This window comes from Centrocercus urophasianus, unplaced genomic scaffold (assembly GCF_019232065.1).
Source record: "Centrocercus urophasianus isolate 14NV4802_14NV808 unplaced genomic scaffold, USGS_Curo_1.0 seq_10, whole genome shotgun sequence".
Lineage (NCBI taxonomy): Eukaryota > Metazoa > Chordata > Aves > Galliformes > Phasianidae > Centrocercus > Centrocercus urophasianus.
The window spans coordinates 46,123,953-46,149,161 of NW_024884142.1; the positions used below are offsets into that span (position 1 = coordinate 46,123,953).

The 25,209-nt window shown below is 36.1% G+C and overlaps 1 protein-coding gene across 3 annotated transcripts in view; it reads left to right on the forward strand.

Moving 5' to 3' along the window:
- Positions 1-25,209, forward strand: part of LAMA2 (laminin subunit alpha 2) — a 327,292-nt gene that overhangs the window by 63,313 nt on the left and 238,770 nt on the right. For all 3 annotated transcript variants that reach the window (XM_042821492.1, XM_042821497.1, XM_042821505.1), the window contains exons 2-3: positions 3,425-3,595; positions 7,049-7,161. In XM_042821492.1, coding sequence (XP_042677426.1) covers positions 3,425-3,595; positions 7,049-7,161 — 284 coding nt within the window. The remainder of the gene's footprint in view (positions 1-3,424; positions 3,596-7,048; positions 7,162-25,209) is intronic.

Consider the following 25,209-nt stretch of genomic DNA (forward strand, 5'->3'; position numbering starts at 1 on the left):
ATAGAATTCAAGATGAGTTTGATAATTAAATAAAATTTTAAAAGAACAATTGAGAAAAAGCATAAAATCTGTATACTTTTAAAGTATTTGTATTGCATCATTAGTCTTATTTAAAAAAAAAAAAAAAAAAAAAGGAAAAACTCTCAAAATGAAGTGAGGTGTTCTGAACTTTCCTGTCTGCTACTTGGTGGCTGTAGTTGAATAGACAGTATATATTAGCATCATAAGCATTCTTACTTTTGGTTCAAATTCAAAGAGCCTAATTTAAGAATTAAGGGCAACAAATGTTTTAATCTTCTGTATTTCTGGAGTTTCATGCCTGTTTTGTTGAAGCATTATTAATTGATAGAATGCAATATGAAAAACATTGTTTTCTCAGTTCCATCGAGTTTGCAGATCAAGTATACTTTAAAAACAAAACCTTATTTTGGCCTATGTAAAGCACTATGTTCCAGAACTAGTATGGAGCTTAACTTCATTTTTCAGGCTGATGGGCAGAGCTTTTGCTTTATTAACCGCTACATGCTACATTCCTATAAAAATCTAAGAAAACCTGCAAACTGGTACAGAGAAAAAAATGATATGGGAATAAACTGTATGCTTCGTATACCCCTTCCCTAATAGGCAGAGTAAAATTTCTATTCTCCCTGTTCTGGTTTTGATTGTGCCCCAGGTAGGTTAATGTCATCAATGACTTCAATCTGAGCTTTGTTGTAAACGAGGTCTCTTTCCTGCACTGGATAGGTCACAAGATAACTAAGCTGGTTAATAAAGCAGATCTGAGTTTTCTCTCTAAAGGATCTATAAATAACAATAAACATTGTGAGTGATATTCACTGGAAATAGCCAGCTCTCTATAATTTACAATTCAGGAAGCAATATGGCAGAGGAGAGCTCCTTTTAGGTAAACGTCCATTTTACAACAGTTAAAAATTACATAAATGTTGTCTGAGACTTAGTGTTTAAATATGGCACCACATGGTAGGAAATACTAATTTAAAGGAAAGAAAATATGAATTCCACTTCCCATTCAAGGTAAAATGAATCGCCTTGCATCCCAAAAGGTCAACCTGATGCAGAAAATTTCCCTTCAGTTCCTTCAAGAAAAGCTCTAGGCCCAAATATAAGTACTGGTTTTTTTTCATCTTTATAGCAGAAACTATTTAAAAAGAAGTTCAAATTGGCAGTTGATAACTGTGAATTTAAACTTGTTAAAATTAATCATCAGTATAGAGCCTGAGTGCTGGCTGTGGTGTTGGAGCACTTTGAACATCTCTTGGTCTCTCCCTGCCAGATTCATTCCTGTGAGGAATTCCTGCAGGGAGTGGAATGTGACACACATGACACAGTCTCTTCAGTGAAGCACTGAATGCTGGTTTAGGTGCCTGTGTGTATATTGACTGTGCACAAAGCTGTGTGGCCTTTGTTGCACTGCACTTTAAAGACGTTGCCTGCAAGTCTATTTTTGTTCTAAACGATGAGCTTCTTAAGTACGCTACCTTTATCTATGCCTCTTACATTAAAATTGTAGTAAAATTTAGAACATGTACATGATTTGTGTATAGGCATACTATGTGTATATTTTTATAGCTCTGTGAATAATGGAGGCTTTTGCTTGTTCTTTTTCAGCTATTCCATTGTTTGTTTTTTTTTTTTTAAAAGAATTGTCTTGCTGTCACATGTTGCAGTTTGCTTCACGTAGTATCACTGGGTTCTTTTTAGCAGGATCCTAAATAAACTACTCAACTCCAAACCAAATGCCAGACTGTGTTAAAAAAAACTAAGTGATTACTTGCTTTTAGGCTATTAGCTTTATGCAGTCTAAAAGAGAATAATGAGGCTGTAAGTCAACACAGGAGGATTCACAGCTATTAATTCATCTACTCTCCTTATGCTTACACTGTTTTTCCATGTATCCCTGTTGCAGAAGGCAGCAAATATCACTGATTGCATTGTATAAAGATGCAAGAGCAAATGTATAAATTTTTGAATGTGGTGAAATTGGGCTGGAATCTGTACAAAATCAGTAGAATTTAAACTATTGATTGACTGAACAGACTGCACAGGTTAGTAACTAATTGGTTGCTTTGAACAAGCAGTAGATTTAATGTGGTTTTAAAGTGAGTTGTGAGTCACTAACTCACAATGTCAGAGGACAGCTGTACCATGACCATTCAAGCTTGGTAATTAAATGGCATCCAGGTTAATTGCAGACTGGAGACTGCAGTTAAAGTATTGGAAGGAGTTTGCTGAATAGTGCTGTGAATGAGATCAATCTGTGAATGAGAAAAAAGTCATTATAAAGAGAGCTTTATCGGTGTATAGTAATTGCAAATTCAGTTTTTATTAAAGCCTTGTTTTAAGGTTATAATAATGCAATAAGTTTATAAATTGAAAGTATTTTGTAAGACCAATGTAAACTGTCACTAAATACACCTGAAGTTTATCCCGGTTTGTGCCTCAGAATTTTCTTTGTTGCTTTGGTTTAACATCCAGCTATGGCGAGTTATGCTTTTCAGGATGCAAAACTGATTAATTTCATGTGAAAGGTTAATGTATACATTCAACCCATCGTGTCAGTCTGTCTTCATGAATCAATTTTATCATAGCTCAATGGTTTTGATTAGTGTTTATTGGAAGTGAGAGTAAGCCACGTTAATGATGGTTCTTCATATGGATTATAATTTTATTGCTTATTGCTACCCAGAACTCACTTCAGCAGAGTACTCAGGTGCGCATAAGTACTGTGCTGAATGAAAATTATATCACACAGCATGCGCACTTGGAAAAAATAACAACAGTACTGCTATAAAAGACATGAAGTTGCATATATTATCCTCTTCTTGAGGAAAGGATGGCAGGAAGCAAAATGTACACGGCAGATGTTATTCCTGTTGCTGCATTAATTACTCAGTTCATCTGATAGTAAGGGTAACTATGAGGTCTTAAGCAGAATGGTAACATAGTGTAACACAAGTGATGTAGTCTGTGAGATAAAAGCTTTTTCATGGGGATGCAAGCAGAAAGAAAGCTTTCATAAGTAGTTTGTTTACAATCATTTGAAGTCCATTGGGTAAGCAGTCATGATAATTATTTGATTATTAAAAAAAAAAATTTGGAAGGTGCTTTGTATGTTTTTGCACTTTCTTTTGTCCTCTGGCATCCTGCTGCTCAAGGATACACCCAGAGGGAACCAATTTGAATTTTAGAAGGGAGTGAGAAAGAGATCACCTATATAATTGCTTTAATCTGAGTTTTGGATTCAAAGCTGAAGTTGCTGGTGGTTTTTCTGCTTCGCTGCTTCTAAGGTTGTTGAAAACAAAGCATTTTGATTTGATGCAATAACAGATGTTATGTTTGTTTGTGATTTTATGGCTTTGTGTTTGTTGCTTTTGTTGATAATTTTGTTTCATTTTGTTTGCAGGATTGTTTCCTGCAGTGCTGAACTTGGCTACTAATGCTCTCATCACAACCAATGCTACCTGTGGAGAAAAGGGTCGGGAAATGTACTGCAAACTTGTTGAGCATGTTCCCGGACAGCCTGCAAGGAACCCTCAGTGCCGTATTTGTGATCAAAGGAGTAGGCTTCCACACCGTAAGTGTGCCCTCTTTTCATTTATTTCTTTTAAATACAGTTTTTTTTCCACAACAGTATCAAATACTCAGCAGACAAAGCTGTTTGTCATTGTTCTAACTACTATAAAATGACTATTCTTATTCTTGCTGAGGATGCTTGTTTCTTTTACCAGTATTTCAAAATCTGTTTTGTGTACTCTAATCGAATCGTTTAAGTGAAGCACTGGAGTTCAGACCTAGGACAACCTAAGTATTTTTAAGTATCTACAAATATTTTTGAACTCTTCTGCTGTATGCTGACCATTAATGAAAAACAGATTACTGTCCTCTGTATACCTGTATGCTGAATTTGAAATTTCAGCCTGCAGCATCTCAAAACTGAGCTAGAGGAGAAGGGGAAGAGCTCAACTCCATTTATGCTTTATTGTGTTTTGAGGCTTTCTTTCTTAGCTTGATGGTGATTAATTTTCACTGAGCCAGCAAATAGGAGATAAGCAGTTAAACTAAGTAATTTTTCATTATCTTAAGATTTAATATGAAAATTGATCAGTGCGCTCATGGCTTTTTTTCTTAAGGCTATCAGTAACCAAAGTAATTTTTCACGTAAATTTATCATCGGATCCAGAGATCCATGTTGCTATTAATTATTATTAGTTTGGTAGATTGAAATAAGAGAACTTCATTCTTGATCATACAAGTCATACTAGTATAATTTCACATGGGCTTGCAGTAAGACTTCAGTAGAACTAACTGTCAGATTTTGCTGAGTATCTTAGCCGATAAAGGGAATGGATTATTCCCAAAACTCTTATTTCTAGAAGACAAAAGCTTTTTACTGTCTTTTTTCTACACTTAGCTATCCCTTTTCTGTCTTCCTCCACTTTGGTTGTGTTATCTAGAACTAAGCAAGCTGCATTTCTTGCAGTTCTCTCTTGATGTTTTCATCTTTGTTAAAATTCACCTGAGCTTTTATCATCAGCACTGCAGAGCGATTCAGGTTTTCTTCCAAATAAGCAGATCATATTCCAATTTATACATCTAACTTAGATATGTCACCATTTTAATAGTTTGATACCGTTGAGAGACATCTAGCTAGTTGGCCATTGTTGTCTCTAAATACTCTCCTGCTAAATGATTACCTATCTATTTGCTACCCATCTTGTATTTGCAGAGCTAATTACAATTGCTCCAGCATAGACAACTACCAACACAGTTATGTTGCAGCATACTCTTTTCCCACAAAATTGTTGTTCAAATTTTGTCATCTTTAATTGTAGTAAATGCTGCCTTCTCTGAAAAGTCAGACAATTGAATTGCAGCATTCAAATGACATATTATATCATAGCAGTGGGTGTCACTTAGTAGATTTATGGTGTTTTGGAAGCATTTTAACTGGTAGAAGCACCATGCAATAGATTCTATTCTTTTCTCTTATAGAAGTGCATTTGAACATGCATGCACATCATTCATACCCCATTTGAATAATGTGATTCTCCTCATTCATACCTTCATCTAAACTTGAGTCTGCCTGAATTCAGAGAGACTCTTTTTTGCAGCCAACATCATCTCATTTTGAGGTTTTTAAATGTTCATTTGGCAGAAGGAAGTGCTTTATTTAAACAGAGATAGTTTGCTAATAGGAGAACCATGTAATATAACCAGACTTTAAATTATCTCCCTGGGATGTGCAAGTCTGGAGTGTCTCCCCTTAATTACTGTTCGAGGAAATGAACACAAATTCCCTGGTTAATCACATGTAAGCCCAAATTAAAGAATAGAGATTGGTCTCATTTCTAAATTCCCTCCCTTTGTCATCCACCAGAGAGGCTGGTCCTTGAACTGCATTTGCAATCGAGCTCATTTTGAAAACTGTGTTTTCCCTTCCTTTTAAAATAAATAAAATATGCTAGCAATTAATCAGTGTTTTCAAATTATGATTAAACTCTCATAATGATAATTACAGTTAATTGTTTTTCATCTCCCGGCTGTCCTTCTCGTGATTTATCTTTATTATCAATTTCTCCTGAAGAGACTTGCATCAAAATTTCCGATTGGACAGTTTGTCACAACCACTCAGATTCACTGAGATTGATTTACAGATGGATTTTGCTAGTTCTCATTTAAAGCTAAGGTTTGTGAATATGATCAGAGCTGTAAGAATTGACAAAATGTAAAACATAGGTATTTTTTTCTTTTTCTCTATGAGAATAACACCACTTTCTAATGCAAGGATTGTAACTTTAAAGGGTTATTGCTCACTGATGCCATTGAATAATTTGATTTTTAAATTATATTTTTTTTACATTTCCAATTTTGCAGGCTTATTCTTTCACTTCTTCAAAGCCCTTTAATTATATCTTTAAACTTGTTTAGGCGTTCTAGCTTTCTTTCGTGAGATAGGGTTCCTGTCCTCCACAGGTGGCTGATGTAGCAAGAAAACAGAGACACAGACTATCAATCTGAATGGTTGATTTAAATATTAGTTAGAATAACAAGTAAATTAATCAGTTCATGCGTAAGTTCTTTGGAATCCTTGGATGAGCTAATAATGAAGCACATTCCAGTTTTATACACTGTTGTATTTCATTATCTTTGGGTTATTTTTAACCATGATATATAGGCTTGCTCTAGGTAATTAAGGAGTACAAAATACATCAGGTTCTTTTCTTGAGGCTTTGATATTCTCCAGTCCATACAGATGAGAATCATGATTTGGACATAAAACCCAGACCAGAGTGATATTTTTCTCAGCCTAAGTAACATCAAAATACTTTATAAGACAACTTCAGTAACTTAAACTAATCTAAGAATTAGTCTAAGACTAATTCTCTTCTGTAAGTAAACTTATGGCCAAATTACTCAAGATTTATTTGGGGTACTTCAGCACAGTATGGGGACATGAAAAAATGAATCTTGGACTGTGATATGAGTAGTTTATAAATCTTTGAGTCATCTTTGTAGAAGTATATGATGAGTAAGACAATTTTCCAATTGGGAAATATATTATGTAACTAAGATGAGATGATTCATAAGTTATGATTTATAAATTATTGCCACGTGTGCTTAGAAATATAACTGCCATAATTAATTTCTGGTTTCTCTGCACAATGCATATCAAGATCCTGATTTATTACAGCATTTGAGACTTAGCAGTACTTGAAAATTCAGAAGTGTGTAAAGTGATCACACCATGTGATTTAGAAACTTTCATTTCCTACAGAATCAGGAGAATTTCCAATTGTATTTAAGAAGTCTTGTCATGCTAAACAAGATCAAAGAACTAAAGTTAGATTAGCTTTGCAATAATAACCACAGAGCTGTGCTCCAAGAGATAAAGCAGTTTCCTATTTTATTTTGATGTGCTGCCTCATTTGTTCTGTGATTGTAATTTTAATCTAGAATTTAGGTCTAAAACCATTTCAGTCTTTTGTTCATGCTTAGATATATTGACACATTTCTGTTGCTCTAACAGAACGACATCCAATAACAAATGCAATTGATGGCAAGAACACTTGGTGGCAAAGCCCTAGTATCCAGAATGGGATCGAATATCATTACGTGACTATTACGCTGGACCTCCAACAGGTAGACTTACTCTATTTGCTTATTTCTGCAAGCAAATTCTGTTTGTGCAGAAGCTCACCTGCTTTTACTTTCCTCTTTGCTCTGTGTTGCTTTGATATTATGAAGACACTCTTGGCTTCCCCTATAGGGTTTTGTCATTTATGTGGTAATGCATATTTTTGGAAGTCGTATTTAAAAATATTTTAAATACGGCTTTCTCATTTTCAGCGTGACATCTAGTTTGGCCCTATAAAGTGAATCAAAAAAAGGGTGGAATATTCAGAGGAATATTCACGAGCAAAATTTAGTTTTCACTAGTGTTGTTTATTGTTTAAGTAACAAAGAGTAATATAGTGCTATGCACTCAAAAGTACTTCAGCTGTACCAAGAATATATGTGCATGTGGTGGGGTATTCTAAGGGACATTTTGGAGAGTAAAGGGGAGGAACTTAAGAGGTCTTTAAATTACCTTTTGCCACTGAACCATTACTTGACATCTGTAACCCTCAAATTGAAGTTATTTGATACTTATAAAAATGCTACATAAGTTCCAGGGATTTATAAAGTGGATTTGAGGGCTGAAGGAAAATAATTTTTCATTATGCAAAATAAATACAGACAGTTATCTGGTACCAAAGTCAATCCCCATGTTATTAAACTTGTCCATTTTGTATTCAATTGACTAGATAACAAAGTACATGCTCTTTTTTTCCCTGCTTAAATTCTTCTCTGCTCTGTGACTGACTTGTATTTGTCTGCAACTTTAGCAAGACACTGAAAGCATACTCTGTTTTCCAGGTTTTTAGAGAAAAGTGGGGGCCCTTTCCAGTTGCCCCTTCCTCTGTGATCTGTCCACTTAGATCAGTTTTCTGATTTGATTTATTTGTAGTAGTTTACCAGTTTCAAAGAGAATAATAGCTAATTACTAGAAAGACTTGAATAAAGCATGGCTTGATAGGAAAATTAAATCAAACGTGTTGTACAGAGACATCTGTGGGCGTGCAGACAAAATTTTAGTGCAGGAGATGATAGTCTTAACTTTGTCTGGAACTCAGAACTTCAGCAACATGTAATGAACATAGTACTTAAATTTCTAGTTTTGCCTTTTATTTCTTGAAAACAGTCATCCAAATGATCTGGTGGTAAAAGTTTTCGTGAGTACTTTGAATCTGTGGCAATGAAGCATTTGAAGGTCTCTTTACTTCTTTGTTTGAATCCTAGAAGAATTATTTGCATTCTGGCTTTGGAGCACTTGTTATAAAAAGAGAAGTCCTACATATGTATTCTTGGCCTTGTATCCATATAAGTGTTTAATGCTCTCTTCTGTTTCAGTCAGCAGAACTAAACTGTTAAATGGAAGCTTGATCTTAACTTGCCAATTTACAGAAGCTTATGTTTGAAATGTCTTTCAAACTTTAGAGTTAAGTTTTTCCATATAGCAAGGATCTGGGCCTCTTGTTGGCTCTGATCTATTAATACACAAGTAGCTCTATAGCTCTACCATTAGAACTATATTAGTATCTTTGTGGTTTTCTTTTTTTGTTTTGGGGATCACTGTAGTGGTTCTTGTGCAGTTACTTAGGCCAATCTGTTGAACTGTATGAAAAAAATTGTTTACTTCTATGTGTTTTTTGCTTCTTGCTGTGTTAATATCTAGATGGTTTTAATAAGTATAGAAGTCTGTGTACATCCTAAAATTTAGTTACTTTCTAGTAGACTCAAAGCTTGCAAATACAGCATCAGTGGCATGTTGAAGAAAAAGTAAAGCTTCTTTGTATTTTGTATGGCAGCAATCTGAGAATACTGCACTCTCTTTGGTGGTTTTGTTTTATTGTGTGTGGTTGTTCTTAAGTGGGGCAACGCTTAAGTATGAGCCTGCATTCATTATTTTTCCCCCCTTTCTCTCTTGCTTATTGTTCCAAGAAAGCTTGGTAGTCCTCTTACAGGGCTATTTCTGATGCCTCCTCGTAAACCCATTCCGCTGTATTGGCTGAAATATGAGAGGAACAGTGTTGAGGTTCCTGGGTTGATCAAAAAGATGAGATAATACCCGGCTGTCTGGTAATCTCTTTGTGAGCATAGCCCATGTAGTTAGGCAGGTATGTTTACTTAGACCTTATGTGAACAGAATACAAAGGCTTTGTTCCCCCAAATATAGCAAGAGTACGCTGCAGTTCATTTGTTTTCCAATATTTTCATTAAGAAATGTAAGGGGATTGGAACTTTGAAGCTTGGGGGTCCCTTCCAATCTAAGCTATTCTGTGATTTCTCTTGAGTTTCCCTATTACCTTTTTACACTGTCTCAGTTGTCACTAGCTTGTTGTAAGATTTCAACTGTGCTGCGGCATTGCCAGCATGTCTCAGGATATAGCAGACAGAGAGTCCCTTCTAGCACCCTCTGTCTGTGCTATCCTGTGCCTTTCTATGGGCAGGCTCACTGTTAGCCTTCTTCCACTTCAAATTTAATTCAAAATCCTGCCAGTGAGTACTGCTAGCTTTTTCCCCACGGACCCTCATCCCCTTATGAGAGCAGTGGAATCTGTCTGGTGACTGCAAGCCTTGTGCCATGTAGGTTACTTCATTGTCAAAAAACCCTGAAGTGTTGGTGGTGTTATTAGTTATAAAGCCAAGTGTTTATAGATTGGATCCTTCCACTTCTTTCAGTGACCTTACAGAAAGCAGATGTAAAGATGATCTGTGCCCTCGATTCCTTCAGCAGACATCCCAAGGCTTTGAGGTCCATTTTGATCATTCTTGAACCACATGTAGCTGCTTTGTTACCCCATCATACGGAAAAGCAGTAAAGGGTAAACTTATGTTGATAGTGATCTGTGTAGGGTCTGTGGGTTTGGCATTGAGTGATGGGTTCATGTGCAACCAAACTAACTCAGGTTTGGTGAATGCAATGTTCACAGGACAGAAAGTGAGCTTTCTTTTTAAATATGTTCCTTTTGAGAAGCTATACTCTTTCAAAAAATACAGGAAAGATACATAACAAAACAGAAATGATTCCAGGAAGAAGGTATTCTGTGTGTTTGTACTGCCTGAAATCCTCAGTTTCATTATTTCAGTAAATTCAATCTTTAGAGGAAGATAGAGGAAAAGCAGTTGGCAGGTTTGAGTTGATGTGGTCAGCCCATCAGTTTGATTTCTACGAATAACAGGGCACTTTCATTAACTAATTCCCTGATATTGTGGGGAATTGTGGTCAGATTTAATTCTCTAGTTGTAACTGATGGAAGTAGTATGCCTTAATTGCCTGAGATAGTAAAAGAACACAGTGACCAGGAAATCCTTTCCAGGCATATTTTTCTAAAGAAAAATAAAGTAGTTTATGTTCCTCAGAGCCTCATAAGATCAGGTGTAAGAGCAGGAATCGCTGTATAGTTGCTCTCTCTGTAAGAAGTGCTCTATTTCACATGAAGAGAGCAAGGATTCTAACAAGGTGTGCTCTGCTTCTGTGTAGAAATCACTGAACTCCCACTTGCCCTTTCCAATCACTTATATTCTAAAAGTTTGGAGTAGTATGTTACACTTTGTAAAGTGACATGTCAGAAATTATACGTAGAACTGAATAACTGGAAAAAGAAGAATGCTTGGCCCACTCAGAAGCATTTTGAGAAGCACTTATGAGAAGCAGACAGCGCTATTCTTTTAATGTTGAGCTCCGTTCTGTAATTCTGTTTTGTTCAAAAACAGTTTTCATGGAGGATTTGATTTAGAATAATTTCTTTGATTTACTTTAATGCTCATGAGTGGAAATACATGTTATCAGTATATATGTATGTATATCACCTATTCTTAATGAGGATAATGCTAAGGAAAAGCAAAAGGAATTGCTGAACTGAGTGTTTGCTTGTGCTTTCTATCTTCAGGATTGTACAGCTAAGTTCTATAGCAAAAGATAGAAGGGATAGGACCAGGAAACTGTGACAAGATGAGAAGAAATTCCACTCTGTACAGAAAAATGACAGGTTAGAACTCAGTAGCATTATGATTACTCTCAAGAGTAATATTTCATAGATAAATTATGGATATCCCATATATGACAAGTTCTGTAATCCAGTACTTTGATACTGTGTTTCAAAATTCTTGATTTATTTTTTAAAATTTCTTTAAGATATTGAACTTTTAGTTAAGTACACAGTGTATTTATGCACATACTGCTGTGCTGAGAACCACCAGGCACACTATGAAATGTTGACTTATAATAGGAATACTTGGGTGTAACTTGATACCGAGAGAAAAATATGGACATTGATGCTTCCATTGTTCTTTGTTAGCAAATAGTGTCTCATGGAGAAAGAGAGAAGCAGATTTCAGAGAGGTCTTGTTTTCATTTGCTGATAGGGACCGAGCTCACTTGAATCACCATCTGAATGTCTGTTAGCACCTAAAATTAAACAGTTGTGTTTCTAAGCATGTTTGGTGGTGTTTTTTTTTTTTTTTTTTTTTTTTTTTTCCTGAAAAGAATACTGTTTGTGTGAGCATCAAAATATATTTATGATGTTGATCAAAGCTTACTAAATGGGGGCAGCTGGGAGATTGACCTCAAAAGCATGCTGCTTATCTGAGCTAAAGAGCTAGTGTGGATGTACCACTGTAAATTGTCTGAACAAAGTCCAGATTTTATGTTCAGTCTATCAGATGCTACGTGCACCAAATTCCCCCATGTTTTAAAGCAATACTGCTAACCTGCATTGGAGGAAGAGGAAAGTATGAGAGAGGAGAAAACTTCTGTGAAGAAATGTTGCTGTAGAACCTTGCTTCTCATCTGCTTCTTAACTTTGCCAGTATGACTGCTGTGTTGATAGCTGTTCAAAGGAAATGTTATTTTCACCTGTCAGTTCCCTTGATGCAAGACATTAGCCACATTTCTTAGGGGAATGCAACTCTGTTTTAGAGTTCTTCACTGTCACACAGCAGCAGAGGTCATGTGCTTGTTTGCCAAGGATAGATTGAGGCAAGCGTGACAAGTGCTGTCTTGCAGAACTGTGATGAAGAGATTGCTCAGATGTGTGGCTAGACGAAGGCTACCTGTTCCTAAGGTCTTTAATTAAAGTAATGTGTGTTTCTAATGAAAGGTTACATGAGCAATCCAATTCTTATTTCCATCATCATTTCGATGCTCACTTTTAGCCCTCTTCCCTCTCCTTTCTAGTATTTTACTGCAGACGGTTACAAAAAGATGGCTTTAAGAGGGGTTGGCTTCGAGTACTTGAGTAATCTCAAATGTAACATTGCCTTCTTTCACTGATCTTGATGAAGAAATAACAAAGTTTTTAAGTCTTGATCACTTAAATGTTGGGTTCTGGAACCACATCCCTAGTCCGGCAAAAAAAACCCAAACAAACTGATGGAATGCTTTGTAAGGAATTCTGTGCAGTTGAACCTCACGATTAAACTCATCCTTCAGTGAACAGCTGCAGTCATTCTTGCAGCCATGTGAAATGCAAGGCACACTGGATGATAATGAATTTAAGTTCCCTTGATGCAAAACATTAATCAGATCTTTTAATATATATGAAAAGTTTATTTTAACTAAGCCCACAAAACTTAGTTGCTGAGGAATCGGGCCATTTACTTCAATACAGCTGGATTAAAGTAGCCTTTACACGTTGTGTATGCATCCAATGCACAATAGTATGAGGAAAATGTGTATCACTAGGAGATCTTTGTTCTTTTCTGCTGTGGAAGACCAAATATATTTTCTGGGATGTACAGGGGAGTTATAGCTAGCTTTCTTTTGGGAGCTTCTGTTATCAAGTATCAGAATAGCTAAAGGAATAAACAAAATTAATTATCTATTTTCTGTAAATGGAGGTTATAAGGGAAATGGAGACTGGACAGTGGTTTTAAATTGGAAGTATACTCTCTCTGGATTAGGAAAATTAAGCACCAGTTCTTGTTTCCATGTTGAATTTATGTATATGTCCAAAGCTTTTGCATAGGTTTTCAGTTATTATTTTCTCTTTTACTGCAGTTATGTGCTTTAAATGTCCCCAGGCCAAAATGTAATTTAATGCAAATGAAAATTGATCAAGTTTTGATATGTTACTAACAAATGTCAGTGTGTTTTGTCTCTCTTCTTAAAAAATGTTTGTCTAAGGAGAGAAGAGTGAGCAGAAGCAAAACCTGTTCAGACAACAGTAGTGCAGTTTCATGGTTATGATTTTTCCTTTATCTCGCTCTAAACAGGCTAACCATTCCTATGTGTCTTGGTATGGCACTAAGTACTTGAACTAGATCAATACATTGATTCTGTAACATAGTCTTGTGTTCTGTAGGTTTGTTTTTTTTTTTGGGGGGGGGGGGGGGGGGTGATTTGGCGTTCTGGAAGTTTAATGTTCTAGTTTTGCTCCTTCTGTGAGGATTTGATGCCGGTAGAAAGGAGGGCCACAAATTTCTGAGGTGGTGGGGAAGCAGTCCTGCATCTTGCTGGAGTAGCTGGCACTCCGCTGGTTTTAGCTGACGAGAAAGTTTGGACATATAAAATATGGATCTATGAGCTTTAGGAGTGATGAGTGGTGAGGAAATGTTATTTTTACCTGCATTCTGTGCCTGTGAAATGGACTTCTAGTCCCACATTTAGCATTTGTACTTGGCATTTCTGGCACATGAATCATTCTGTTTTAAAATAATGTAAATGAGGATACAAACATCTTCTCAGGAACAACAAAGTCATATGCCCAGTTCTCTGGCTCAGTCTCACCTAAGTGGGAATGGACAGTTGAAGTGAGAGTCCTTAAAATAAGAAAAACCAAAAAAAAAAAAAAAAAAAAAAAAAAAAACAACCAGCTAGAACTGTGGAAATAAGAATATGAAAACAATGCAGAATGACATCTATTCCATTTCACTGAAGTCCCTAGCCAATTTTTATGCATGTATCTCCATTAGTTGTGAAACCGATTTATTTTTTTAATAACTCCTTTCATTTCTTTAGTCCCATAATTAGTTGGTAATGCAATAATCTGGAGTCTACAGAATGAAATAAAGCGTACTTTACCCTCCAGCTATTCCTTTTAACTAAAGCAAAGCTAATGAATTTTAAGATAGTTTATAATGAAATATTTTCAGGGTAAAAAAGTACAGAAAGGAAAAAATGCATCAATATATCAGTGATGATTTGTAGCAAACATACCTAGAAAACATAATTATTAGTAACTATAAAAACAAACAGACCTGCATAAAAATTTTGACATCATAGTAAATGTGCTTAATAACTACATGGTTTATACAAGTTTGCAAGCTTACCTTACATTGTGATGTTTTCCTTCTTGGTAAGCAGGGAATACCCATGAACTGAGTGCATGCTCTGACAGTGTAGGATTCTTGTGTCAGATGTCATTGAAACTTCAGTTATTGTCTCTGAATAAAGATTTTATGTATTCGCATCACTCAATGCAAAAGTCTGAAGAAAAATGAGTGACCTTTGTCCTTAGCTAAGTGTTGTGTGTGTACAGCTGTGCTGACCATCACTCAGTAGGAGCTGCTGCATTTGGCTTTTAAATGTACTTTACAAACACTTAGAATATCCAGCTGACTCTCCTGCAACATCAAAAGAGAGTTTTCCCTGGACAGTGTGAATAGTATGTGGAGGAAGCACTCTTCAACAATTTTAAGTATCCATATTAGTCCTGAAAAATCATTTCTGATTTCCCACCATAAATACAGTGCTGGGTGTTTGTATCAAAAAATCCACATGGGATTATTTTGATTTTGATACTTATGAAAGTCAGAGTCTGGGGGAACTGGTGACACAGTATTTAATAGGATGATAAGAGACTCAGTCTTAAATGAATGGTGCTGTTTGCTGGGAAAAAAAAAAATAATAGTGAATAGTTCTTAATGATTTTTTTTAAAAGCTAAATTTAAAAAATAAGTTTTGCAGACTATAGAGGTTGTCATCAAATTATGCTGCTGCTGTGCTCACCTTGTTTCACAGTTATTAAAATGTAAAGTCTATGCTACAAGATCAGCAAGTTTTTTTGTTACACATGATGAGGAATGTGGTATAAGGAGGGCTGCTGAGTAAGTGTTAAAGGTTATGAATTGCCCAGTTTGTTTTTAATCATATTTTTTGTGTGTGAGAGTTAAGATTCTGGGGAGTAGATCTAACTCCTCACAGTAATAAGGTACTTTGTCATACAAATGCCATGTTGCACTTAAAAGATTTGTGCTAATATTGGTATAATGATTTGATGAAATATGCTGAAGTTTGTTTTCAATTTCCCTTTGATTTACATAGTAGACTGTAGAAGTATTTGTTCGAATATTGGCATAGGGCAGAGGGGGAAAATACTGCTGTGCTTAATGTGCGCAGTAGGTCAGAGCTCTCAAGAGCATTGAATTTGACTTGCAGGCAGTTTTTTTTTCTCATAATCGAGCAACGATCTTTGTTTGCTGGTGGGTCTAAAACTCTTAAGAAACAATAATAATGTGAATAATGGAGATGCTTAAATAGGACTTGAGCCTGCATAGTCATTTCTTCTTCACTGAATAATGAACAAAAATATAAACATATTCCTTTTACCGTGCTAAAATCTAATCATGAGAAAATTTTCTCTCTCTTCAATGTGAAGTCTATATGCAGCAGGGTGCATGCTGTGTAGGAGCATTTAAAGGCTCGCATATCAGTGGTGTAGTTTATATAGTCAGTAAAAGAAGTCACTTACAGAATTAAAGAAGGGTATATACTGGATGTTTTCAGCATGGCGGAATTGAGATTTGTTCTGTTCTTACACAGAATTTATCATTTCATGGTGAAGATTAAAAAAAAAATTCTCTTGGTTTTAAGTCCTAAAATATTGTTTTTCCTAATTATTCATGACTAAATTCTTATTGTGAAAGGAGATTTTTACAACCCTGAAATTATTCATATCAGTATCCACTTTGCATGTTTCATATGTTGCCATATATGCAATACATACAGCATACATGTCCGTATCTAAAGCAGGCCTCAGGAGGTGTGTGTGTAAATGTATATGTATTTTAAGAGCTAAGTGCAGAAGTGAAAGCTGAACTTGCGTACGCTTAGATCAGGGCATCAGAGCTATAATCTCACTTTTTTTTTTTTTTATAAGTTTTTGAAATTTCCAGAGTTCACTGACATAAAATGTTGCCAGAATTTATTTTTAAACCTTTTTAACCAATGAGGTTTTTAATTAAATAAATGAAACATGGAATCTAAAGAGAAAGTGGAAAAAATAAAAATCAAATAATAGTTTTCTAAAATGTTTTAAACTTTTGGGAAGTCTCTATTTTTGATATAAAGTTTAGGTCACTGCTTAATTCATGTTCCCATTTTTCAAATTGTTTTTAGTGTACAGTGTTTCCAAACTGAGATAGACAAAAGATTGTGTCATGTTAAGGGAATAGGCATAAGTTATTACATGGCTATTTCACATTTGGATTAATGATCCAAGTTTGAAGTATTTACAATCAATATCCCAGACCCTCAAGATGATGTCTGTTAACCATATATTAGCATGTTGTTTTCCAGAGACCTCTCAAAGTACCAGCCTTTCTATGATTTCATCAGGAAAGATTTAAAGGTTTAAACATCAGTAATGCAGAAATTGCTCTGTGCTATTGCTGCAGCACTTTCAGATGTTAATATTCCCCTCCTCAACATGGGTTGCAGATGTTGCCTCACTGAAAAACAAGTGTTTACTTGTGTACTACTTAGCATTTTGTAAAGAAGTACAGAAATTGTAACAGATCTTTAATTTCATATCCATAAAATTAGTGTTGCATGAATTTGTGTTGTACAAAAGGGAAATCTGAAAAGTTTTGTAATAAAATTAAGGGTTCTCTAGGAAAAGCACAATCTTAGATACAAGAATACAAGTCATTATTTTATCAATACCAAAGATAAAATTAAAATACTAAGATATTAAATATTAGGGTAAATACTTAAAATATAAAGATTCAATGCATTTGTGACTGATTAGGAATTTAATAGAGTTTGGCTATTTAGCTTTCAAAGTTTATTCTTTGCTGAACTCTGAAATGGAACCTAAAAATTGGTGGTAGTAGATCTTTGTCAGGATAGTGGAGCACTTGGTTGCTGTGAAATGCAGCTAAAATAGAACACTGTATGGCAAGCTCCAGCTCGTTGAAGGAAACGAAGATCCTTTTCATCTGAGATACCCATTTCATTATGAACTACAGGCAAGGCATCAGTTCTTGTAGCAATTAAAAAAAAAAAGAAAGTTCTAGAATTGAAGTAGAAGAATAATCTTTTCTGCCCTTCCCTTCTGATGTTTAACTTTGAGGACTAAAAGATTGAATCTTGCCATTTTCATCCATTTTCCTTTCTTCACCATGGTGTCTCTCCATGGAAATAAGTGATTAGCCTTAGGAAATGAAGTGAAAGGGAATTGCTTTCTGCTGTTATTCAAAAGTGCTATGAAAAGAGATAACTGATTTTAGCCTTCAGTTCTGGCATACAGTAGCTCAATGATGAGCAGAAAATATGGTCAACAGGAAGCAGGTATTCATTTTCAGGCCTTCGCAAACTACTGGATAATGAGTAATGGAGAGCACCAACAGAGAAAATTGCAGAGAACAAAGCTGACATTGCCAGCAACTTTGCAGGGTATTGACTCCTGTTTGACTTAATATATCTCAGATGTTCAATTGCTGGACAACTTGAGAGCATTACAGTTTGACATTTTATAAAGTTGCACTGTTCTAATAACATTTGTTTTTAAAATGACATACTACAATTATCATCTACTTATGAGCAAAAATGGTGAGGTATTAATAAAATATTTGTTTTTCTCAAGAACAACATTTTTAAAGGAACCTGAGTCTCCCTGGTAGTAATATTATGAAGAAGGAGAAAGCCAATATTGCTCAAAGCAGAAGAATTCTTAAGCTGTTTTAAAATGCCTGTTAAAAGTAATAGTTTTGCAGGTATTAACTAAATGGTACTGATTCAATTTTTCTCCACTGGGAAAACATGTAAATTTCTAAAGCTGGGTGGTTTTCTTTGGAGATGGGCTCTCCTTTTTAGCTTCAGAAGATACGCAGTGGTGTGGTATGATTCTCAGTTTTTCCCACAGGGTGATGTAATCATCCTGTTTTTTTGCATGATGTTCTTGTTTGTTTGTTTTCTGAGATAGATGATGCCCTGCTAGACAGTAACTGAAACTGTTTGCAACATTAAGGGGAAAAAAGAATCCATGGTGTTGGAATCAGGTATATGCATCTTTCAGCCCAAATTCCCCATCTGGTAGCAATATTTCTGTTGGAAGCAGCTCTAACAATCATGAGAGACACCGTCATTAGAAGGCAGCACTGCATGAAACTGGTCAGCTCTCTAAATTGGTATTAGCTGAATCCTGCTAGGCACCTTTTTATCCTGCTATGCCAACGTTTTCAATTACAGTATTTCTAACTGTGAGCAGAATGTTTCAAACCAACATCGCTGTCTTTCAGGATAGTGATAGAGATGAATGTTGGATGGTAGTCTGAGAAATTTGTAGAGCCACTCCAATTCTAAATAAGGCTTTCCTTCAAATTTGGATGCTAGATTAAAATAAGATGATTATTTATTTTAAATAGCCACTCATTTGATAATTATTGCAGCAAAACTGTCTGTTATAAATAAAAATAAAACACATCAAAACAATAATCCATAGCAGCACATGTAAATTGAAGTATGACTGATTATATAGAATCAGAAGGAATTGGTACTATCACTTGAAAACTGTTTCTAGAATTCATAAAGCCTCCACTTCAGCTCATTAGCAGAAGTAGTTGCATTTTGTTGGTGTTTCCCATCTCAAGCTCTCAGAAGGCTGTTCCAAAATGGAAAACTATGCAGGTGTAATAGTTAACTTGAGATGTATGGTGACTATGTAACAGTTGTGATGTTTGATTGCTGGTCATTCTAGGTACTATTTAACATGGAAGTCTGACAAAAGTGAGGTTGTGGCTCTGTGTCTTTGTGTTCAGACTGCCACAAGGCAGAGAAGGAGGAAGCAGATAGGTAGTCACATTAAATGGTTCTTTTTATCTTCTCTTCTGTTTTGCATTTATTCCTCCCTCAACTATCTTGATTTCACCTTTCCCCCACCTGTGGTCCCTTCCCTAACCATTCCATTGTGCCACCCATTTATACAATCCTTTTAAATCATCCCATATTAAGTTAGACTCAGTCCAAATATATATTATTTCCCATGCATCAATAAGTTATATGACCCTTCAGCCAATAAGCCTTGTTAGTCTGCAAGATATCCCAAAATAGCTGTTTTGGTTGACACATCTAGATAGATTTCACACTGGAACAATAGGTGTTCGAACACTTTGTCATCCCTAACAGCACTCATAAATGACAGGTTAAAAAAACCTATAGAAGCTTAGGGCCTGTCATGGTTCTATGTTTTTTTGTTTTTTGCTTTTGGGTTTCAGTATTCCACATCAAAACATCATGTAGTGTACGGGGCATTAAAATGTCACTGCCCCAATTCCAAGTTCCTATCCCTGTACGTTACAGAAGTCACGGGATCTGACCCTTCCGGGTGGGGGGGGCGCTCTCTTGCTGCCTGGCAGTGGGTGCTGGAGGTGCTTTCCTAGCCGTTCCAAGCTTTTCAGGTTTGAATCGGTCCCGGGAACTCTCTCTCATCTTGTCTGATTTATTAATCTCAATTTCAATTAAATTGTATATATTGTGTTATTTTGTATTCCGATATCATAGTAAAATAAGTTTTCCTCCATAGATTGTTGCCGCTGCTCTTTTCCTCCCTTCCTTCCTTCCCATTTTTTGTGGGACTGGGGTGGGGGGGAGGGCAGAGGCCTGTCGCCCCTGTCACGGACATAGATTGATCTGGTCAACTCCGTGACAGGGCCACAGGTTTTGTCAGTTGTTTATGGCAGTCTCTAAGGAAACAAACCCTTGCCCAAATTCTGTACACTTCTCAATAAAGAATATATTTTTGACCTCTGAATTGTAATAATATTCAAACAGATATGGTAAAGAAGTAGATGCATTTTACACCATGTTCCTAATGGAAGCTCCCCCTAGAGGCATTACTATCCTCTGTTTGAAAAATGAAATAGAAATACTGAAAATCATTTATAGAGTTGTATGGTAGTGTATTATTTTTCTAATGTTTTTCTGATCTATATGAACAGTTTCTAACTGAAGGATCTATTTATTTTTTTTTAAATATTAGTGCAGGTGGGAGTCAGGCACAATGAGATTTCCTGCTTCACTAGCTAGCCCTTTGCAGGCTAATGATTCACTTCAGCTTTATCTGAATAATATTAGTGTAGCAAATTACCCAGTGTAGCAGGATGCAGTTTTCTATGTCTTATGAGGCATTCATAAGAAAACACGATGCTATAACTTATGGAATTGTACTTCACAATTTGTGCTCTGTAGATCTCACTGCTGAGACAGTTACCTCTGAAAATGAGACCCAAGACTCATTCTGTTTCTGTTCTTAAAGACTATGTTGTCTATTATTTGAGAATAGCTCAAAGGACTATTTAGACTGTTTCCCTCCCACTTTGGTAATTGCACTATGTTGGTGTAAGCAGTATAAGTAGAAAAAAAGCACTAGCTGTACTTTGGCAGCTGTGTTAATGGGCTATTACTGCCACCAGACAGCTTGGTATTGCTACATTATCACATTTGTATTAACAGACTTTGATCTTCAGATTACTTTCCACTGGACATGCACAAAGCCAGATGTGCTCTGAGATTATACAGTTAGGTTATTTGACAAGTGTTGTCTTACGGATACTATTTAAAAAGTAAAGTATACATCCTTCATGAATTACTCTGTGGGAATAAAAACTCAGTATTAAGAAATTAATTAAGAACTATTTGTTAAGAAATCTGGTTTCAGAAAGAAGAGCAGTTTCACTTTTTCTCAGTTGTGAAAACAAATAGAGCAAAGTTCAGTGATACAATTGGCTTTTCTCATATTAGTATTTTCATGCCACTAAGCTCAAGCTGATTGTATTTTAATAACCAAAACATGTTTTTGCTAAGCAGCTCCAAATGAAGTAAATGAAGAGTTACTCATATGTCTGTCAAAAGACAGTACTCCATTTGTTTCATTCATGGCATAGACTTGCTGTAAGAACCATCATTTGTTGTAATGAATTTTAGTCTGTTCTTTATCTTCACTAGTTCTTTTTGTCAGTTTGCTTTAGGATGCACGTTTAATGGACTTGCACTGAGTGGGTAGTAATGAGTAATAGCCCTGACTCTGATCTGAGACAACTGTCATCTTGATTCTGGCTAAAAGTCTACTAATTTTACCTGTTCCCCAAAGAAAAGGCTTGCTTGCTATACTTTCTTCAATCCAGTATTAAGTGGAAAAGGTTAAGAATATAATCCAGAGTGTGTTTCTGATGTTTGCTCATCCTTCCTTAACTGCAAATAACATTAACTGTACACCAGTGTTTTATAGTCTGATCTTCAATTCCAGCTCTGTTTCTCTGTGCAAGAAGTTATTTTATAGAAGCATAAGAGAAACACTGTCGTCTTCATAGGACATGAAGAGACAATACCACAAATCATTGGGCTGAAGATTGCAGAAACCGCTACAAGAATTCTGAGAGGCTAAGACAATAAAAGTGCTCTGAATCAGACCAAAAACTGTAACAGATGAGGATAAAAACAACCCTTCATGTGTACTATTGTATTTAAATTAATGAGCTTTTTTCCTTAGATAAAGCTTAGATAAAGAAAAATAATGTCCTCTCCAGTATGACCTGCACTTTGCTGTTTCCGCTGCTTTTTTTTTTTAAAAAAAAAAAAAAGTTTTGTTGGGGGAAAAAAAATAACGCACAGAGTACGTGGAAAAATAATTGAAGCCAAAGATGTTGTATAAATTACAGTCAAACGGTATAGTATCTTAAAGTAAGAAATGAAGCTTCAAGCCAGAATGTACACGAGAAATTGCTAAAACAGGGCTCTAATTTGAAAACTAGCTATAAGAAATTTCACTCTCGTTCGTAGTGTGGCATATCAAAGCACACAGACAAAAAAGAACTTCCTGTTGGTTATGATACTTGGCTCCACTGAGCCAAGGTATCTGAGAAGTCTGAAGAGAAAAACATTACTTGTGGCCAAAAAACATTTAACAATGAATCTTTTGTGTGGCTTTGGAAATTTTAAAGCTTTCATATTAGAAACAATGTTTGCACACTTAAGATTAAAAGCTTGTTGTCAACAGTGTCCAGAAGTGTAAATCCTCCATTGGAGAAACCCTAGCAAGGAGTTTGTCCTTGGTTGGTAGCCATTCAACATTTAAGAAATGCTTAAAATATTCATTTTAAAACAAGAATTTTAGAAGTAATCTGAAATGAAGTTTCTAATCTGAATGTCTGAACCTGAGTTAATTTGTGGCTTCACTGGACCATTGTAATACACATACAAGTTACTCATGGATTTGTTATACAGGCAGAGGACAATGTACAAAATAACTCTTAGTAAATGAGTCCTTAAAGTATAGCTCTTGCTTATTACCTCCCACAGGAAATAATGTTTAAACACTCCAGTTATTTTCCTTCATTTCAAAGTAGTTAATTGGGTGAAGGGAAACAGTTTGGAGATGAGTATTAATATCTTTTTCTGTGTACCGTAAATAGCGTTTGTGACTGTGACACAATGTATTTAGTTAGCTGTGGCTGCAATGGAAAATATGTCAGTGATAGTTTTTAAGAGAAAAAGTATCTATGAAATAATAAGTGATAATATGAGTGCTATTGCTGTTTCTTTCAATTATTACTGTAACATTTTCTTAAAACAACATTGCTAATTATTTAAATATTTGTGTCAGATTTAATGTGAACTGAATCTTTCAGCTTTGCAATATAGAAAATCATAGAATCACCAAGACCTCTATGATGATTCAGTCCAACTGTTCATCTATTGGCAATATTTCCCCCTAAACCATGTCTATAAGCAAAACATCTAAATGTTTCCTGGATGCCTTCAGGGTTAGTGACTCCACCGCCTCCCTGGGCAGCCTGTTCCACTGCCTGACCACTCTTAGGAGAAGTTGTTTTTCCTGACATCTAGCCTCAATCTCCCTGAACTCCATTACTGACCCTGCAGATCACCACTTGTGACTGGTTGTTAGCTGGATTTAACTCTTTACCGCCACTCTCTAGGCCTGGCCCTCCAGCCATTTCTTTACCCTAGCAAAGAGTGTACCCAACCAAGCTATGGGCTACCAGTCTTCCACCGGAGAATATTGCTGGGAGACTGTGTCAAAGGTTTTGCTGGAGTCTATGTAGACTATGTTGGTAGCCTTTCCCTTATACACTAGACAAGTCAGTCATAGTAGGAGATCAGATTTACTAAGCAGGACCTGCTCTTCATGAACTTGTGTTGGCTAGGTCTGCTTCCTCCAGATGTCCCTTATGTGCTGTGTGATCTCCCTAAGGCTGTCTCCTCCATAACCTTCTTTGGCTCCAAGATCAGAGTGGCAGTTCAGTAATTAGCTCCCCCAGATCCTCTTTAAAACCCTTGCTGTAGATGGGAATCATGTTGGTAAGCCTCCAATTGTCTGGACCAGAAATGCTGATGATAGGTAATGGAAAGTGGCTCGACTATCGCTTCCACTATCTCCCTCAACACCCTCAAAAGTGGATCCCATCTAGCCCCATGGACTTGTGGCAGTCCAGGTGGAATAGTATGTCTCTAACTATTTCCACCTGAAATGGGGTGGGTTTGTTCTGCTCTCCATCTGAGAGTTCCAAGTTGTGGGGTAGAATGTCCTGAAGATAACTGATCTGAATTTTAAAGACAGCTGTAAAGAAGGCATTGAGAACTCAGCCTTTTCCTTATCTAAAGTAGTCACATTCTCAGCCACATCTCCAGATGGAGATTCTCCTTAATCCTACTGTTACTGTTAATATATTTTTTAAAAGTTTTTTTTTGTTGTTGTTGTTCTCTTTTTCCCCTAATGGCTGAGTTAAGTTCAAGCTGGGCTTTTGCCTTTATAATTTTCTCTTTGTATATCCAAGAACTTTGTGCTCTCCCTGAGTTTCCAGTCCTTACTTCCACAGGAGTTAGATTCTCTTTTTCTCCTGGAGCCTCAGGAAAATCTTCCTGTTCATCCATGCTGATATTCTTCCCCACTGGCTTATCTTGCTATAAAATAATTGTCTATTCCTACACCTTTAAGGCTTTTTTCCTGGGGAGCTTTACCAGCCTCTTTACCCTTCAGGACTGAATCTCAAGGGACTCTCCCTACCAGTGTCCTGAACAGTTCAAAGTCTGCCCTCCAGAAGTCCAAGGTAACGCTTTTGCTGGCCCCCTCCTGACTTCACCAAGATTTGAGAACTCTACCATTTTGTGGTCACGCTGTTTAAGACAGCTCCTGACCTCTATGTCTCCTCCTAGTGCTTCTCTGTTTGTGATCATCAGAACAAGCAGAGAACCTATCAGGGAGGTGACCCTACCAGCTACATCAGGAAGTTATCTTCGATAGACTCTAGAAACCTTTTAGATTTCTTTCTCTATGTTATATTGTATTTCCTGCATATGTCAGAGAAGTTGAAGTCCCCCATGAGAACAAGGGCTGGTGATCATGTGACTTCTGCCAGTTGCTTGTAGAATACCTCATCCATCTCTTCATCCTGGTTAGGCAGTCTATAACAGACACTCACCAAGATGTTCACCTTGTTGGCCCTGATCCTTACCCATAGGGATTCAACTTTATCATTTCCAGACACAAGCTCAAAAACATCAAAACTTTCTCTAACATAGGGAATATTAAGTATTAAAGCATTACATCAACACTATTATTTTCATGATGAGCTGTGGCATCCTCATATAAAGACTCATAGAGTTGCATCTTAGAAATAGAAATTCACTGTATTTTCTTTCTTTTTTTTTTTTTTTCTAATGGGAATAGTTGCTTCCTCTCCTTAGCTTCAGTTTTACGGTAACACCTAGTTGGCTAAAATACAATAATACTGTGTCACAAACATACATCATTCTGGAATTTAAAATGTAATGTTTATTGCTTTTCATTCCAGCAAACCTGTGAATAGAAACAAACCTAGATAAATCAATTAAAAAGGCATGCAAAA